The sequence below is a fragment of the Oculina patagonica genome, chromosome 7 (assembly GCF_052425735.1).
Source record: "Oculina patagonica isolate OP01 chromosome 7, crgOcupat, whole genome shotgun sequence".
NCBI lineage: Eukaryota > Metazoa > Cnidaria > Anthozoa > Scleractinia > Oculinidae > Oculina > Oculina patagonica.
In genome coordinates this window covers 25,235,367-25,252,286 of record NC_135764.1, presented here as the reverse complement: position 1 = coordinate 25,252,286, position 16,920 = coordinate 25,235,367, and the positions used below count along the sequence as shown (strand labels likewise).

The following is a 16,920-nucleotide window of genomic DNA, read 5'->3' as shown; positions in this document are numbered from 1 at the left end:
CCAATATATTTAAAAGAAAACGCTGATGGTCTTAGCAGGTGATGTGACAAGTAAAAAAACAAACAAACAAACAAACAAACAAACAAAGAAAAAGAACAAAGGAACACACAAAAAACGTAATGAATGTTTTTAACAGTCTGAGAGCAGAGATCTTTTCGAGATTATATAATAATAGTGCAAATAACCTTTAGGTTTGAACAGATTTAAGCCAAGCTTGTTGGTATGTTCCACCGACGATGCGAGTCGTAAAATAAACTATGAAATGCACCTGAAAGGCCCGGGTAAAGAAACAAATGGTTAACAATAACTTTCTTACCCCCCCCCCCCCCCCCCCCCCGACGCCAAAAAAGTCTTGCCCCGGACTGAAACATTCTCGCACGGTTAAGAGAAATGCATCCTATATATGACCCGCAAAGTTTGAAAGAAATACAAGTTTGTCTTTTTTTTTTTTGGCAATACCTGTTCCTATAATTATTGGAAGCAAAGCAGGTAGCCGAGCTCATTAACCTGTTTACAAAGCTGTAACGATATTTCACAATTTTTATCTCGCAGAACATGTCACTTTACTTTTTGTTGGAGACATTTCCTTTTCTGGTCCCGTGAAATATTACGTTGAGCACAAGTATCACACATATAATGACTCGTTCAATGACGTTGCACCATACATCAGAGAAGCTGATATTTCAGTGGGTAATTTGGAGTCTCCTTTTGTAAACAAAGATTTATATCGCCACATGTACAAAGGAAAAAAGTCAGTTCTTCTAGAAGCCAGTCCAAAGGCCGCTCCTGCATTGAGGTAATATATAGATTTAGCCAAACCTAAAAGCGAAGCTCCACATTTACATTTTTGCTGGTTCTTAATAGTTTGTGAAAATATTCTCATTGAGTCAGTTGGTCAGACACGGCCCTCGCGCTTGGTTAAAAAGAAGGCAAATGTCTTGTATGCTATGTTTTGTAGTTCAAGCGAATTGACGTAGAGCTTTGTTGACAGTCATTGTCTGTCAAAATTCCTTTCTTTTCCCAAGTTTTGCAGGATTTGATGCTGTCACAGTCGCCAACAATCATTTGAACGACTTTGGATCTGAAGGTGCCAACTATACTGTGGAAGTACTTAAAAAGACAGGGATACAATACTTTGGCGTCACGTACGGAAAATATGACACTTCTCAGGTACAGTAACACAGGGAGTTATTTGAAGCCGTTTCTCCACTTAAAATGCTATGTGAAGGAGGAGAGAGGGGAAGGTGTGTTTCTATATTGGTCGAAATTTTGGCATACACTCTTTTTATTTTAAAAGAATATAGTTTATAAGAATATTGAGGTTGAAATTTGTGAATTTTTTTAAAATATTTTATGAGATTTTGAAAAGAATGTAGTTTTCAGTTGAAAATTTTTAAATACAATACAATTAAATATGTTTTTAGTTGAAACAGGTATTTTCATTCCTTTACTGTATCTCTGTGAGGAATGCTTTTTTAAAGCCAAAACGGCCAAGTGTCGTCTGACGCGATATCTTGACCTTGCTGGCTGCAACAAAAACCGATGGAACACATGAACAATGTAACACGATACAGATCTGGACACCAAAAACTTGTAATTGATACCCCAATACATTTTAAAACGAAAATGTCAAACGGCATTATCTAAGAATGTTCATAAGAATATTTTCAGTCTTAAATCGGCATAAAAATAAAAATATTCAGCCTTGGTCGGAAAATCAATATTCTTGTAAAATAAAAAGAGTGTTGCATATCCAAGCCTGTAGGATTCACTATATGTGGAAGTATTTAGGAAGAGAGGGATAAAATATTTTGGTATGATTTATGGAAAATATGACACTTCTCAGATACAGAAAACACTGAATAATTTAAAAAAGTTTACGCGAAGAAGGAGACAGGAGAAGGGGTACTACTTGAGTCATTGGTCGAAACTTTCGTCATCAGCAAAATTGTTTTCTTTTAATGTATTATTTGGTATTAACACTACAAGGTGCTTACTTCAAACAAAGAACCAACACCAAACATCACTTTTATCGAATTAGTGTACCCAAAATAAAACTGGCCGGCACTCTGAGCTTTAGATGTATCAAGGCTGCCCTCGTTGAAACACACTAAAACTATAAATTATCTATATAAACTATTATAACTATTGTTATAGGAGCCTTTGATCTTAGAAAAAAATGGAATCAGGATTGGGTTTCTTGCTTATTGTGATACCTTATCCAAAAACGAGAACTGCACCGAAATGAGAATGCTGTTCAACTCTGGTCCTGCCATTTATCGGGATGACATTGCCACAAGAGACGTCAACAAGCTAAAGAAGGTTTTACTGAGGTTTATATTAAATATTTAAGTTTTTACAGTCCAAATTTGTTTGTTGAGTCGAAAGTTAAGGCGCGGTTCAGTTGCTTCTTCACAATGTACCAATCGTTTTAATGCAATTGTGTTTGACTTTGGAGCGACGGCTGTTACTTGACATAGTTATGGTGTAGACTAATAAAACCAATAGTAAAAGTAGCCCAAATTGATATTGACGTAGGTTGTGAAGCAAATCAAAACCCAGTTAAGCATGTGAACGTATTCAACAAATTATTCCTTGTCTAGAAACAAACCAAAATGAGAATGCTTCAACTCTGGTCCTGGCATCATCATCGACGTGAAATTGCCACAAGCTTAAGGGATATCAGGAAGCTAAAGAAGATTTTTACTGAGGTTTACTGTGGGCTCAAGAGAAGCCCGCAACACCACATTTATTTGATTCGACTAGTATATTTATTTGACGAGTCGTCCGTAAAAAGTCCAGAATCTGGACCTTTAACAAAGAAGCGTATACTTCATTGGCCTCATTGAAGGCAAAGAACACTAACCTGGATATTTTAATTTCCAAAGGATAACGTAGACATTGTAGTCGTCTTTCTGCACTATGGCCAAGAACGTGCCTTAAGACCACTCCCCTACCAGCACCATACAAACAAACATCTGATGTCCCTTGGTGTAGAAATCATCATTGGAGCACATCCGCACGTGCTACAGCCTCATTGTATCATGGACAACAAGCTTATAGCATACAGTTTGGGGAATTTCTTGTTTTACCCAAACCGTCCATTGGGTGGCAACAATCCGGTAATGTATTCGTACGTTTGTTAAAACAACAATAATGCTATGAAAAAAACATTTCCATTTAGTATTGCTCTTTTTATATTTTATAAGCCAGGCGATACGTGGTGAAATTACAGGTTGAATGGTAGGGGTATTGTTCATCCTGACACCGCCAAAGAGAGTTACCACGAGTGTAATAGACCAGTTAAACTGTGTGTCTTGATTGTCCTTTTCTAGATCATTAGCAATGTTGTAAAAAATTCCTTTCACCGATCTCTATATATAGCTCCAGCAGTTGTTGTTGTTGAATTTGTACGCCATTCTGACGGCATGACTAAGGAGGCGACGCGCCCTAGAGGTAGGGTACTGGACTTGTAATCCGGTGGCTCCGGGTTCAAATCCGCCTCCCTGCCACTAGATGGATTTGTCTTCGGTCGTCCCGAATTTAACTCTTCCATGCTTGTTGAGGTTTTAAACAAGTTTATGTTCGATTTGCAATATTTGTTTATCTATTTACAATTTCCACAATTAGCACAAAAGTGCTAAATACACTGACACTTAAATAAAGTGATTTATTTATTTATTTATTTATTTTCAGAAAGTGTATGGAGGATTTGGTATGAAATCCAATAAACTATTGATAGAATCATACGAACACTTCGTTCTTGGAAACTGTGACAGTTTAAAAGCGTCCCAGATGCTAAAAGTAACCGTCTCAAGGTGCATAACAGTTACCATTCTAGGCCGTGCAAAAGGCACATTGAGCCAATTATTGCGCAATATTTATTTTATAAATATTATGGAACTTGTTTTAAGTGTAACTTTTAATTCAATCTACCTGATGCAAATGTTCTAGTTTCCATATGAAATATTCTTCCGTTTCATGAGATTCAGCTTTTGAAATTTCAAGCTATCGCCCGTTTTCCATTCCTTTAAATCCGGAAACTGTTGTCAAATTCGGAAGCGACGTACAAGCGAGCGATGCGTTTGAAATTTCTGCTCAAAATCCCACCCTCAAGAAGCCAACCAAAGACAGCGCGCCCGGTCAATAACAAATTATTTTCCTGCTCGTCCAACCAGGGTCAACCGGGCGCACTCTAAGGGAACGTTTTGGGGAACATCTAAGAAGCATTACCAAGAGTGCGCCTGGCCTCCCCGTCGCAGAGCATTTCAGCTCAAACGGACACAGCTCAGCGGACACACAGGTCCGCGGCGTCAAGCTCTGCAGCGGTAACAAGCAAAGAAAGCGGCAGGAGATGCGCTTAATTTTCCAACTTGGCACCTGCCATCCGCGCGCCCCCGGGCCAAAATTTTTTTGACAAAAAAAAAAAAAAAAAAAAAAAAGCAAAACAAATTGGGGGGGGTTTTTAAAAAAAAAGTTTTCCGGGGGGGCCCGCCTCTTCTCCCCGTCAGTCATGCGCAAAAGAAAAGAGCTCTGGAGTCGAGAATGGCCTCAACTTAGAATTCCGTTTCTATTGAGGTTCTCGCGCGCGCGCGTGCTAGAGACATGACTTTAAATACATACTCTCGTGGCGTATTTTTAACGGTCGTTTTATTTACGACCAATTCACCACTTATGAAGGGCTAAGCCCGAAACGTTTGGTTTATAATTACATTTTTGGCACTTACAATACACTTTTTTTCGCAATATTGACAGTTAGAAGTGCCACGCAGCGAACAAAGATTTATTCTTCAAGTTATTTTGCCCCGGACAATTATCGAAATTACTGAAACATTTCCTCTGTCTCAGCCAAATAGCATTAAATAATTTTGACCTCTATGTTACAAAATGCTGCCGAATCTCAGGGAGAACGAAACGGTTATCTACTACTAGATTTGTGAACGAGATTTCTCAATCTTGAGAGGAGCAAATGCACATACCTGAGTATATATAATGGGCCTCCTATCACTGTAAATGAGCATATTTGTTTTTGTTCTTGTTTATTTTTAGGCGGAATGGTATTTTGGAAGCAAAATATTTGCCTGTGAAGATTGCATTCGATCATAAAACCAAGCGAATTCATCCCGAGTCTAACAAGAACGCGAAATGGATTACTGTTTGCGGAGTCGAGGATAAGCAATGTCAAGAATGTCACAAGAGTTGAAAAAAGATTACGACGATTAGAGAGCTTCCTGTTTCCTAGTTAACTCAATACCCTAAAGTAGATAACTGTAACTCAATTTTGCTGGTAGTTAATTAGCAAGAAGAAGTGTTGTTTTCGCTGGTTGAGGGACGAAGTAAGCGAAAACCATTTTTAATTGCACACATCTGGCATTCTGGGTGTCCGTGTGGGAGGGGTAGATAAATGTCACTTTGGTTTGTCGAAGTTCCCCATTGACCTCTTCTAAAAATTAACTTTGTTAACTTGCCATGTTTTCACTCTTGTAAGGCCCTTGGTAGGTCGTGTATCTTTTAAGAAGACAATTTTTGTAATCAGTCGGCTGCTGGGTTTATTCGTCATTTCTTTCGGAATAGTTTATCAACTGTGGGACATTGCACACTTTGGTTGTGTTTGTAGTGGATAAAGGCCAGGTTGCGTGCATGGCTCGGCTTAGCATGGCCTCTCATTGTGTCGTTTTCTATCTGGTAATAGTTTTTTATTTCAAGGTATCGCAACTGAAGATGAACTCAGATATATTATTGAAATATATTTCCAAACTTATTTATGGATTTTTTTTCTCTTTTTTTTATTGGTAAATTTTTGAAAAAAAAAAATAACGTAAAAGACGTAAAAGCCATTTGTGGAGTTTTAACTCAGAATAAGTTGAAAACTTCAATTGAATGACGACAAAGGGGGAGGGGAATTCCATGTTAACGGAAAAAAACAGGGTTGCTGGTCGTCTCAATTACGGTTTTTGAGTCTATGCTTGCGTGCGCTTTGCGCTGCGCTGCTCTTTGTTTTGGCTGTTGCTCCCGGGTGGTTCGGGATCGTTCGTTCCTGTTGTGCGTCGCTGCGCGGCTGTGGCCGCCGGTGCCTCGCGACCGTGTTCCCACGCTTGTCCTCGTCCGTCCTGCGGCGGTGGCGTCCGTGTCGTGCCGTTCCGGGCTGCCGGCGGCTCCTCCCGCCTGTGTCGCCCTCGGTCGGTGTCGCGACTCGCGTGTCCCGCTCTCTCTTCGTCCGCGGTCGTGGGTCGCTTGCGTCTCCCTGCCGTCGTCTCGTCGTGGCCTGTCCTGGCTCGTCTGGGTCGTCCTCGGCTCCGTCGTCTCCGGTGCGGGGGGCTCCCCTGTGTGGCTCGTCCGCTCTTCCGTTCGTCGCTCGCTCGGGGTCTCCTCCTCCTGGCTCGTCGTCTCTCTCGCCCTGCTCTGCTCCTCGCCCCTCTCCCGTCCCGCCGTCCTCCCGGCGCTCGTCCCCTTGTGCTATTTGGTCTTGCTGTAGGGTATACAGGAGCGTCACTATTTCTAACTGTTTAACAAAAAAGGCCCTCACATGCTATCTTTTAGGGTTAAAATACAACTTGAGCCACGCCAATTTTTTCGACGTGCATCTCCAGTCGACTCCAAAAGATTTTTTTTAACTTAGCGTTTGAGTTGTCTGAATGTCAACATGTTAACGGTGTTGAACAGTTTCATTTTTACCACACAATACAACAACAACAAAAATAATACTCAGGGCCTGCTTTTCTTGTATCTGCAGGTTGCTTGAAAGCGGCAACGGGTACTGATGCCATCTTTACTTCCGCTAGGCCCAGTTCTATTTTTTCGCAAATTGACGCGGTTCGCATGAAAATAATATAGAAAAATGTATGGAAAATTTAAAAACGTTACTGAACGCTTTCAAGTCCAGCTACATCCTTCAAATTTGGCGAAAAAAAACCTTTTGCTTTATTCTTTAAACTTGGCGAGTTTAAACTTTTGCCTAGTATCTTAAATTACCATTCATAAGTTGTCTGGAAATCTATTTTTGAAAAAAATAATTTGTCATCGGATTTTCATACAAACACTGTAATTTATAACGGTGTTGCCAACCTGTCAAGATGGCGTCGAAAACCGTGATAAGGTCTATTGCCTTGTTTGTTGGAAAGGTCCGCCTATCAACGGGCCTGGTACCAGAATTTTAAATTTAACTAAGCGGGACGCTCCACTTCGCGAGATAAACTTCTTAACTTTGGTTGACAGCACAATCACCAAAGTAAATCTCTCTGGGGTTTCTTTGCCAGTGGTCATTCTGTTATGAATTTTATCATTTATTTCTTGATGTCCATGTCATACACAGTCAGTACTGCGAATAAAGGTAAGATATAAATAAACTAAGTATTGACAGCGAAACGAGTCAACAGATTAACTAATAAGCCAGTAACTGTGTATAGGTGTATAACTAAAGAATGTTAAAGCACAAAGTCAACATTAAAGTAGACAAAATTAAAATTCTGACAATTTAAAAAATAGAGCAATTTTTTTTTATGGTCAACACCTCTTTACAAAATAACTAGCTTCACAAGCCCAAGCTTTCATTATGAGCTATGAGCGATTAGTCGGTTTGACTTTTCGCTCACAGAATTAAACAAGGGCAAGTAGTCTAATTGTTTAAGTAGAAACTCAAAAGGATTGCAATCCAAAACCTTCAAATGTTTTTACATTTAAGCTATTTAAGCCTTTTAAAAGCAACACGTGCTCGTCCTAAATTCATTCTTCCACGAAGTATTATGATATTATAGAACGTAGTTAAAACATCCATTCAATGCGAGACTTGCATAGGTTAACTTTGGGACTTCCTTGGGCCCGATATATTTGAAGAAACGCTGATGATCTTAGCCCGTTGTATGATAAGTCAAAATGAAAACGTAGTAAATATTTTTAACGGTCTGAGAGCAGAACTCTCTTCGAGTTTGTATGGCAAAAGTGCAATTTAACCTTTAGGTTTGAACAGATAAAGACTAAGCTTGCTGGTATTTTCCTCGCTTTGTAAATAGCCGGTGGTCAGCCTCCTGCCAAGGCAGCTGTGATTTTTAAAAAGTTTCCCTTTCATTTACAATATTTGTTTGTTTATTTAGAGTGTCCTCGATTAGCTCAGTAGAGTGATATATACATAGTGATTTTTATTTTTTTAATTTCAGTTCGTTTTTTATCCTAATCAGAAATGCCATGCTATTTTAATGTAAACGGCCAAGGGAGTTTCTGGAACTAGCTTGCCAATTTCTCAAAAACAGGAAAAAGAATTTCACCCTAGCTCTATGCAAATTTACTAAGTATATATTTGAATACTTGTAACTTATTGACTGATGATTGAAAAACGTATTATGATAGATGCGTCCCTTCACGAGAAAACAGGCTAACAAAGCACGCTTAATGTGTCCTGAGACACGCTCTATGCGCAGATTTAATTCGCTCAACAATGAAGGACGCACAAAGGACTTGGCCAAACGTCGAACTTTCCATGAGTCGAACCTAAAGCAAATGTGCAAAACCTATTGTTTTTGGTTATTTACATTGGGTTCGAGTCATGTGAAGTTCGACGTTTGGCCCGGGCTTAAGTTTTGTTTCGGAGACATTAACACGCTAAACCTTTTGTTTCCATAAGCGTGCTAATTAACTGTGACACGCTTAGCGTGCGACAATACACGCAAAAACACACTAGAACACGCTCGAGCAGAAGAAGGTACCATGGCAGAATTATTTTGCTCTTGGTATTTGAAAAACATATTTTTATTAACGAACATAAACTTCCGCGAACTGATTAAGAAAGAAAAAAAAAACAACAACAAAGGGAATTAGCAACCCATCGAACGAGGAATAAGAGAGATTCTTTTCGAATACAGTCAAACAGACATAAAATTTAAGAAGTTGACCTTTCGTATGCTTTTAAATAATTCGACGTCAAGCGTGTTTTTTCTTGCTTTATTTGCGGTCGCCATCCAATCTTTATCCATTTGAACGGCTATAGTATTTACCCGTTTAAAGAAAGGCTTTAACAAATGAAAACCAAGCTTGCTGATGTTTCCCGTGACTGTCACTACGAATCGTAAAACAACTGTTATTGCAGTTGAACGGCAAAGAGGGGGAAAAGAGAATAGAAAGATAGAACACGGGCGATCCAAGCGATAGTGATCTCCCAATCGTCGCAGACGCTAGCGATCGTCTGTGTAATGTTCTCATATAATCGCCCCGATCGCAAGAAAACGTTTTAAAGCGACAGCGGCGATAGAAACGATCGGGGCGATAATATGAGAACCAGCATAAGAATAACTTTTGTACAACCCCAGGACGAAAAAAAATCTTTCCCTAGACGAAACCATTCTCGTGCAGTAAGAGAATGCATCATACGACTCGCAAAGTTAAAAAAAAAATACAAGTTCTTCTTTTATTTTTGTTAATACCTGTTTCTTTATTGAAAGCTAACAGCAGGTAGCCGAACCCATTAACCTGCTCACGAAACTCTAATGATATTTCACAATTTTTTTTATCTCGCAGAACATGTCACTTTGCTGTTTGTGGGAGACATTTCCTTCTCTGTTCCGATCAAGTATTACGTGGAACACAAGTACCACACATATAATGACTCGTTCAATGAAGTGGCACCATACATCAGAGAAGCTGATATTTCAGTGGGTAATTTGGAGTCTCCTTTTGTCAACAAAGATGTATATCGCCACATGTACAAAGAAAAAAAGTCAGTTTTACTTCAAGCCAGCCCGAAGGCCGCCCCAGCATTAAGGTAAAAATGCGTTTTTTGTCATAAAGCAACATTCAAGCCACAGTAGGTTAAAATAAATCGCAGATGTAAATAAATCATCGAAACTGCTGCTACCGCCATAACAGAGTCCAAACCGGCATAGTCAAAACAGATAAATGTCAGACATCGACAGACAAAAATTAAAAAAAAATATATTTTAATGCTCTGAAATACAAAATTTCTAGGACGTTTCGAGACTTCTGTCTCTTCATCAGCGTAGAATTCGATAGCAAAATCACTCTTGCTTTGAACGTTCTGTTGTATTCTGATTTTTATTCGCTGCCTTTATTGTTACAGTAGAAAACATCATGTGCCTAGAGCAGTGGTTGGCTAATATCCGGGACAGAATTTTACCGGAATGCCAATGGGCAATGTAAGCAACCAACTCTATCGACCTGCATATTTCTTTCACCATCAAGCACGAATCCAATGGCCAGTTGTCATTTCTCGACACCCTTATTTCTCAATATAATGGGAGGCTCATCACTGATGTATATCGGAAGCCCACACATACGGATAGGTATCTTGATTTCCATTCACATCATGACAGAGAGCACAACGTCTGCACTGCCGTGTCACTACATATAGAGCTTTGAACCTTCGCAACTCTGAAGTTGGGAAAGCCCGTGAAATTGCAATGGCTACCCCCCAAAAGTCACTGCTGATATCGTAACTAAAAATCTTTCCGTTTGAAGCGAAATTTTCACAAGCGCGGAACGTTTGAACTCTTTACTTTGACATGCATTTTCCGGTATCTAAGAGAAATTAAAATGCACATTTTCCCGTGGGAACATGCCCCCCCGGACCCTCTTAGATGGCTCACGCTTAGGCGGTCACGTCCCCCCCCCCCCCACTACTCAAATTCGTGCTGCGTGGCCTCCTAAGATAGATTAGTCCCGGGAGATTAGTTAGGTCAATAAGAAGCCAAATGCCGTCTGTACGTACGCCTATTTTATAGCTCAAACTTTTTTACGTATATGTTTGTTGTCAGAGATTGTTTGTCATGTTTCCTTTTTCCTCAGATTTGCAGGATTTGATGCTGTCACAGTCGCCAACAATCATTTAAACGACTTTGGATCTGAAGGTGCCAACTATACTGCGGAAGTTCTTAAAAAGACAGGGATACAATACTTTGGTGTCACTTATGGAAAATATGACTCTTCTCAGGTACAGTAACACACTAAATAATGTGCAACAGTTTGCGTGAAGGAGGCGACAGGGGAAAGTGTGCTACTTAAGTTATTTGTCGAAAATTTCGTCCTCTGCAAGATTGTTTTCTTTTTAAATGTATCATTTGGTATTGACACTACAAGGTCCCCCCCCCCCCTGCGGGTACTCCAAAATTGTTTCTTATACGGAGAGGCCCCGCCCTGAGGACCAACCCCTTACCCTTTCATATAGCATTTTGACAGTTAAGGTATCCCTTTCATATTTCTTTTATCAAAAAAGTACCCCTTTCATGTAACTACACGACATGAGATAGACTTCATACACGACTATTCCTTGTCATTTTCATGTAGCGCTTCGTCTGTTGGAAATAATTAAATTAAAGGCCCTTTTGATCACCTAAATGACAAATTTCCCTATATCCTTTCATATACAGTCAACTCTCGCCTTGCGGACACCCTGCTATTACGGACAGAAGCTGAAGTCCCGGTGAATAAAAATTACTGAAAATAACTCCCGCTACTACCGACTTTTTCTATTACGGACACCAAACTGTGGTCCCGAAGGTGTCCGTTATATAGTGAGAATTGTCTGTATCTAAACTTGTAAAATCTTTAACCTTTTATATACCTGAAGCCTGAAAAAGGTTCCCCTTTCGGGTGGAGCCTCCCCGTATAGACCATTATAGGGAGTACCCCCAGGCAATGTGCTTACTTTAAACAAACAACATTTCTTTCAACTAATCAGCATGACCGAAATAGAACTTACCGGCACTCTGAACTTAGAAATATTAGACCTGGCTGTCAAGTTATATTAAAACACACTAAACTATCAATTATATCTTATTTAACTATTGTTATAGGAGCCTTTGATCTTGGAAAGAAATGGAATTAGGATTGGGTTTCTTGCTTATTGTGATATTTTTATATCCAAAATAAACTGCACCGAAGTGAGAATGCTGTTCAACTCTGGTCCCGCCATTTATCGAGATGACATTGCCACAAGAGACGTCAACAAGCTAAAGAAGGTTTTACTGAGGTTTAGAGCAGTTTTCAGTTGAGTGTCTTAAAACCAAAGGCACAGTTATTACGCTGGCCAATCACAAAGGACATAGACAATCCAGTGAACCAATCAAAACGCGAAGCAAATACATGTAGCCGGCAGGAAGCGCGGGAAAACGTGCGCGAGCGAAGTCACGATTGGTTTTGGTTTTACTTCTGATTGGCTGAGAAAGTAGCGCGAGAGTTTTAATTCAATCACTGAGCGTAATAATGCAAAACCAATGCAAACGCGAATTACGATCGACACTCAAGTGAAAACCGCTCTATTTTAATAATTAGGTTTGTAAAGTCCAAATTTGTTTGTGGAGTCGTGTTCCGCTAAGAGGTCTTAATGGCAGGGTTTTTTTTAATCGCCACTTCACTGATGTACCGAGCGTTGGAATACAATTGTGTCCAACTTTAGAACGACGGTTGTTCTAAACAAAATTAGTAAAATTTTGTTGGCATATTTATGCAAATACTGCAGTCTGATTGGCTGAGCTATTGTACATGCGCAGTGGTTTAAGATCATTAACAGAATGGCGACATTTTTTCGTTTTTTCCCAAAGTTTTTAAAGGACGTTTAGAACGTATTTACGATTTTTTCTTCTTATTCAGAAACAAAACCTATACCAGAATGTAAATGCTGTTCAGCAAATTAGAAAGATTAGTCCTGGCTCAGCGTCATTAAAAAAGCCTCTAGCTCATTGGCCTCATCGAGGACACCAAACACTAACGTTGATAGAAAAGATGAACGTTGATGAAGACTAGCAGTATTGCAGTCGAAACGTCGAGATTAAAAACTCAAAGCGATTCCATCGTGAGACAGACGAATAAACGTCCATTTGTACTACCTTACACCACGATGAACAATAAACACATCTTTAATGACACTAACGTTGATATTTTTACTTCTAAAGGCAAACGTGGACATCGTAGTCGTCTTTATGCACTATGGCAAAGAACGTTCATTAAGAGCACTTCCCTACCAGCATCGTATAAACAAACACCTGATGTCCCTTGGTGTGCAGATCATCATTGGAGCACATCCGCACGTGCTACAGCCTCATTGTATCAAGGACAACAAGCTTATTGCTTACAGTTTGGGGAATTTCTTGTTTTACCCGAACCGTCCTTTGAGTGCCAGCAACCCGGTAATGTGTTCGCACGGCGATTACCAACAGTTGAATGTCGTAAACCTAAAACCAAAGAAAGGAAGCCATTATAGATATTAGAAGGATACTTCATATGACTTCTCCTTTGTACTTTGTATGATTTCTATTGTTATTGCCACCTTCTCTCTGTAGTTTTTTAACGAGACACATGTTTATGACGTTGCTTTTATTTTCAGAATTTGTATGGAGGATTTGGTAGGAAATCCAATAAACTGATGATAGAATCATACGAACACTTCGTTCTTGGAAACTGTGACAATTTAAAAGCGTCTCAGATGCTAAAAATCACCGTCTCAAGGTGCATATTACTCATTATTAAATTCTAAACTTCGGATATTGCATTTCTAGCTTTCTGATTGGTTTACTGAATCCCGGTTATCAGCTCATATACCTATGCCTGAGGCAATGAGTGTGGCAAGTGCCGCTCACCGTAAAATTTTCCTCCGGGAAGCGAAAGTTTCATCAGAAAAATGGTTGAAAACAGCAAATTTGGCGAGCTTTATGAACAAGAAATAATCAGCGGTGCCTACAAAAACAACAGAAATGCCATAGTTAAATTAACTACGCAAAACAAAAGGATTGATGCGAAAAGTTTACTTAATAATACTTGTACGCACAACAAGAGCGAGTGAATAAAGTAGAAAAGCAGCAAATAATTTACGAAAGAACGGCAAACTAACACACTAAAAATATGAGTGATTAAAAACCTACCTATTTACAATAACGTACACATGACTGAAAAAGAGATTAAGAAGCTTATTAAAAATGAAATTAATAGATAATAAAATAAACTGTGCAATAGGCACATCAGCTATTTAATCAGTTAATGTTTGGTCATTCGGTTTAGAAATGTCATTTAATTCTTTAGATTAAAATATCTCACTACAAACGACTTTCTCAACACTTTAAAATATTTTTAATTCGATCATTTTTGTATACAACATTTTTGCTATAAAGTACACCACTGAGTTGCAAACAAACTTAATTAGCCAAGCTTTGAGTTACAACTCTTGACAAAGATTAAAACCGTTTGAAGTTTTTTTTTACCCTTCAATATATTACTACACTCAGGTATTTGCATTAGCTTAACTCTTTTTCCTTTTAAGTGCTCACTTTATTTGCGAAACAGAGCAACTAATTTATTTGGTTCTGTTAGATGATGGTTACATATTACATTATTCTATAATGCTTTTGTTTCTTTTTTTCTTTATCTTGACTGTGATAAGCAAATGTTAAAAATGTTTCAATAAGCTTCTGTTCTGGTAAATTAATATTTTCAGAGAAACCTCAGTAGCGCTTCCATTTTACTTCACTATTTATTATATTTACTATGTGCCTTAAGTTTCATCCTGTCTCTGGGTATTACAAGTGCTAACTTTTTTTGCCCATTCCTGGACGGCGTATTTTTTTTAAGGTAATTTTCGCTAAACGGCTCCTCTTTATGATATTCATTTTGCTCTTGTTGTTTTAGGAATGGTGTCGTGGAAGCAAAATATCTGCCTTTGAAGATCGCATTTGATCATAAAACCAAGCGAATTCATCCCGAGCCTAACAAGAACGCGAAATGGATTACTGTTTGCGGAGTTGAGGATAAGCAATGCCAAGAATGTCACAAGAGTTGGAAAGAAAATCACGAATATTAGAAAGCTTCCTTTCTTCTAAAAAGCTCCCCTCAACTAGAAATATTACTTTCCGCTTAAAGGCTAAATCCTTCTGTCGGCTTGAATGGAGTCGACTGTGGCTCGTGTTTTGTGGTAATAACCAAGAAATGTTGTTTTCAGCTGACGAAGGAACGAAATAAGCGAAAACGTCTTTTTAAAAATCACACACCTGGCAGTCTGGGTGCTAGTGTGGAGGGTTTTTTTGTCCACCGTCCCGCTTTTGCACTTCTTACAGGCTCGACAATTTTGCAAGTTAAACTTCTCCATTTTTTTCATTCTTGTAAGGCTCCCGCAGGTCGATGAGTTTCTTTGTGATGAGATATTTTTTGATCAGTCAGTTGCTGTGGCTATTTCATATTTTTTTTTCTCGAGGTTGTTTGTCCAGTTTAAATACAATAAAATAAAATAAAATAAAGGCCACGGTGCGTGATTCGGCTCGTATCCCAGTAATGCGCTTGAATTTTACTGTTAGATATAGAATTTACTTTTTTCAAATTAGACAAGGACAAACTAAGATTTATCTCGCATCTATATCAAAACTTTTTTGTGGCTATTTCTCGATATTAAGAGATTCGTTTTCTCAAAAATAAATCATTAAAAACATATAAAGCCATGTTTTTAGTTCCAACTTTCAGTGAAAAACGTTTTCTGAATCCCAGGAAAGGGAGCTGGGGAGGAGACTCCCCAGCGAAAGGGACGGGGAGGCGCGTCGTTACGTTTTGGGTTATAAATTACGGAGTTTGAACGTTTCACCAAAGATAAAAACGTACTTATTTTTAACCGTGAAAGTCGAGGTCACATTCACGTGAAGAAATTCAATAGAAAAAACGCCCTCACTGCTCTGTTGAAGGTTTAGACCGGTCTGGTATGAAGAATGGAATTTTTAGGGGGTTGAAAAAAACTTGAGCGACGCCCAGTTTGCCTTCAATTGGTCTTTGCGGGTAACAGTACACTGTTATCCGCGGATGTTGACCGACATTTTGTTTTCACATTGTATCTTGTAATGTCTTTTTTGCAGTTTTTGTGTGACTCCTTTGGAACAAAATCAGCTGTGTGGGGTGGGGTTGCGCAATCCTCCTTCGGTCTGAAAAGATCCAAAAAAACCCGGTCTGAATAGGGTTAAAGGCTCTGTATTTTGGTTGGTATGTGTGATAAAACATTAGTAAAACATTAATAGAACATCAGTACAACATTTCTAAATGAGAGAATATGCTCGAGTTCCAAAAATTCACCAATTTCAAAAAAAATATATTTTGGATCGCTTGGCGTTTTCAAAAAAAAAAACACTCTCAAGATGTATGAATACGACTTTCCGTCGAAATTTGTGAAATTTCTGACTGCCGTGTATACATCTCAGCTTATAATTTAATTTTAATGTCTACCGTGTAAGCATTAAAACAAGCCAGAGTATATTCGCTTTCAAATGTGGCTTTGCACAGTTAAGTTGCACCCGAGAGCTTCCAAAATTCTGAGTAAAATGCTTTGACCTCAACGCATTTAATATAACCTCAGTAAAAATATATTTTTTTTCACCTCTGCACTGAAATGGGTAGTTATTTCTCAACTGCCGCAAAAAATGTGCTCACTGATAAACATTCTGGTATAAAGATCAAAGAAACCACTGATCTTGGCCTTTTATAAATTTGAAAACGGCTTTTATATATATTTTTTAATGCTGTCTGTCCTTCTTGAATATGTTAGGCAATTAATTTGATGGCGATTCTTCACACAAACCTCGATTGGTCTCAGCGTTATCTGGGCTTATTTGTATAACCATTTTCAGTCGAATGGTGTTGACCAGCAAAACTTCGATTGCATTTTCTTTCAAAAACACATTGGCTGTTATCTTGTGTTTTTCTTTACATTTCTGATTTGACTTTGAAAATCGCTATGAGCGAAACCGATTTTAGTCGCCAAGCAAGTACACCAAAGCACGGTTTCATCGAAGAATCGTACATAGTAGACTAAAGGGTAGTTTGGTCTAGTTTATGTAGCTTTCATGAACTTACAAACCCGGCAGGGTTCTTGCTAAGATTTTTCATAGAAGGTTAAAAACCCAAAATAGCAGGTAACTATGTTACCTGCCCCCCTCGCGGGGGGTGTGGGGG

The 16,920-nt window shown here is 38.8% G+C and overlaps 2 protein-coding genes across 2 annotated transcripts; both read left to right on the top strand.

Moving 5' to 3' along the window:
- Nucleotides 1-634: 634 nt before the first annotated feature.
- On the top strand, nt 635-5,614 carry LOC144661350 (capsule biosynthesis protein CapA-like). Its single transcript, XM_078522074.1, has 6 exons — nt 635-796; nt 1,026-1,170; nt 2,158-2,322; nt 2,889-3,122; nt 3,697-3,818; nt 5,050-5,614. The coding sequence occupies exons 1-6, from the start codon at nt 735-737 to the stop codon at nt 5,201-5,203; spliced, it is 882 nt and encodes a 293-aa protein (XP_078378200.1). The 5' UTR covers nt 635-734; the 3' UTR covers nt 5,204-5,614.
- Nucleotides 5,615-7,081: 1,467 nt separating this feature from the next.
- On the top strand, nt 7,082-15,276 carry LOC144660116 (capsule biosynthesis protein CapA-like). The gene is made up of 7 exons (XM_078520671.1): nt 7,082-7,330; nt 9,508-9,751; nt 10,792-10,936; nt 11,799-11,963; nt 12,897-13,130; nt 13,328-13,449; nt 14,623-15,276. The coding sequence occupies exons 1-7, from the start codon at nt 7,270-7,272 to the stop codon at nt 14,792-14,794; spliced, it is 1,143 nt and encodes a 380-aa protein (XP_078376797.1). The 5' UTR covers nt 7,082-7,269; the 3' UTR covers nt 14,795-15,276.
- The last annotated feature ends 1,644 nt before the right edge of the window (nt 15,277-16,920 follow it).

Excerpts from the sequence above, each read along its gene's own strand:
- LOC144661350 (XM_078522074.1), top strand. The coding sequence starts at position 735 with ATGTACAAAGGAAAAAAGTCAGTTCTTCTAGAAGCCAGTCCAAAGGCC. Across the intron at positions 797-1,025 it reads AAGGCCGCTCCTGCATTGAG|TTTTGCAGGATTTGATGCTG; the intron begins GTAATATATAGA and ends TCTTTTCCCAAG. Across the intron at positions 1,171-2,157 it reads GAAAATATGACACTTCTCAG|GAGCCTTTGATCTTAGAAAA; the intron begins GTACAGTAACAC and ends CTATTGTTATAG.
- LOC144660116 (XM_078520671.1), top strand. The coding sequence starts at position 7,270 with ATGAATTTTATCATTTATTTCTTGATGTCCATGTCATACACAGTCAGT. Across the intron at positions 9,752-10,791 it reads AAGGCCGCCCCAGCATTAAG|ATTTGCAGGATTTGATGCTG; the intron begins GTAAAAATGCGT and ends CTTTTTCCTCAG. Across the intron at positions 10,937-11,798 it reads GAAAATATGACTCTTCTCAG|GAGCCTTTGATCTTGGAAAG; the intron begins GTACAGTAACAC and ends CTATTGTTATAG.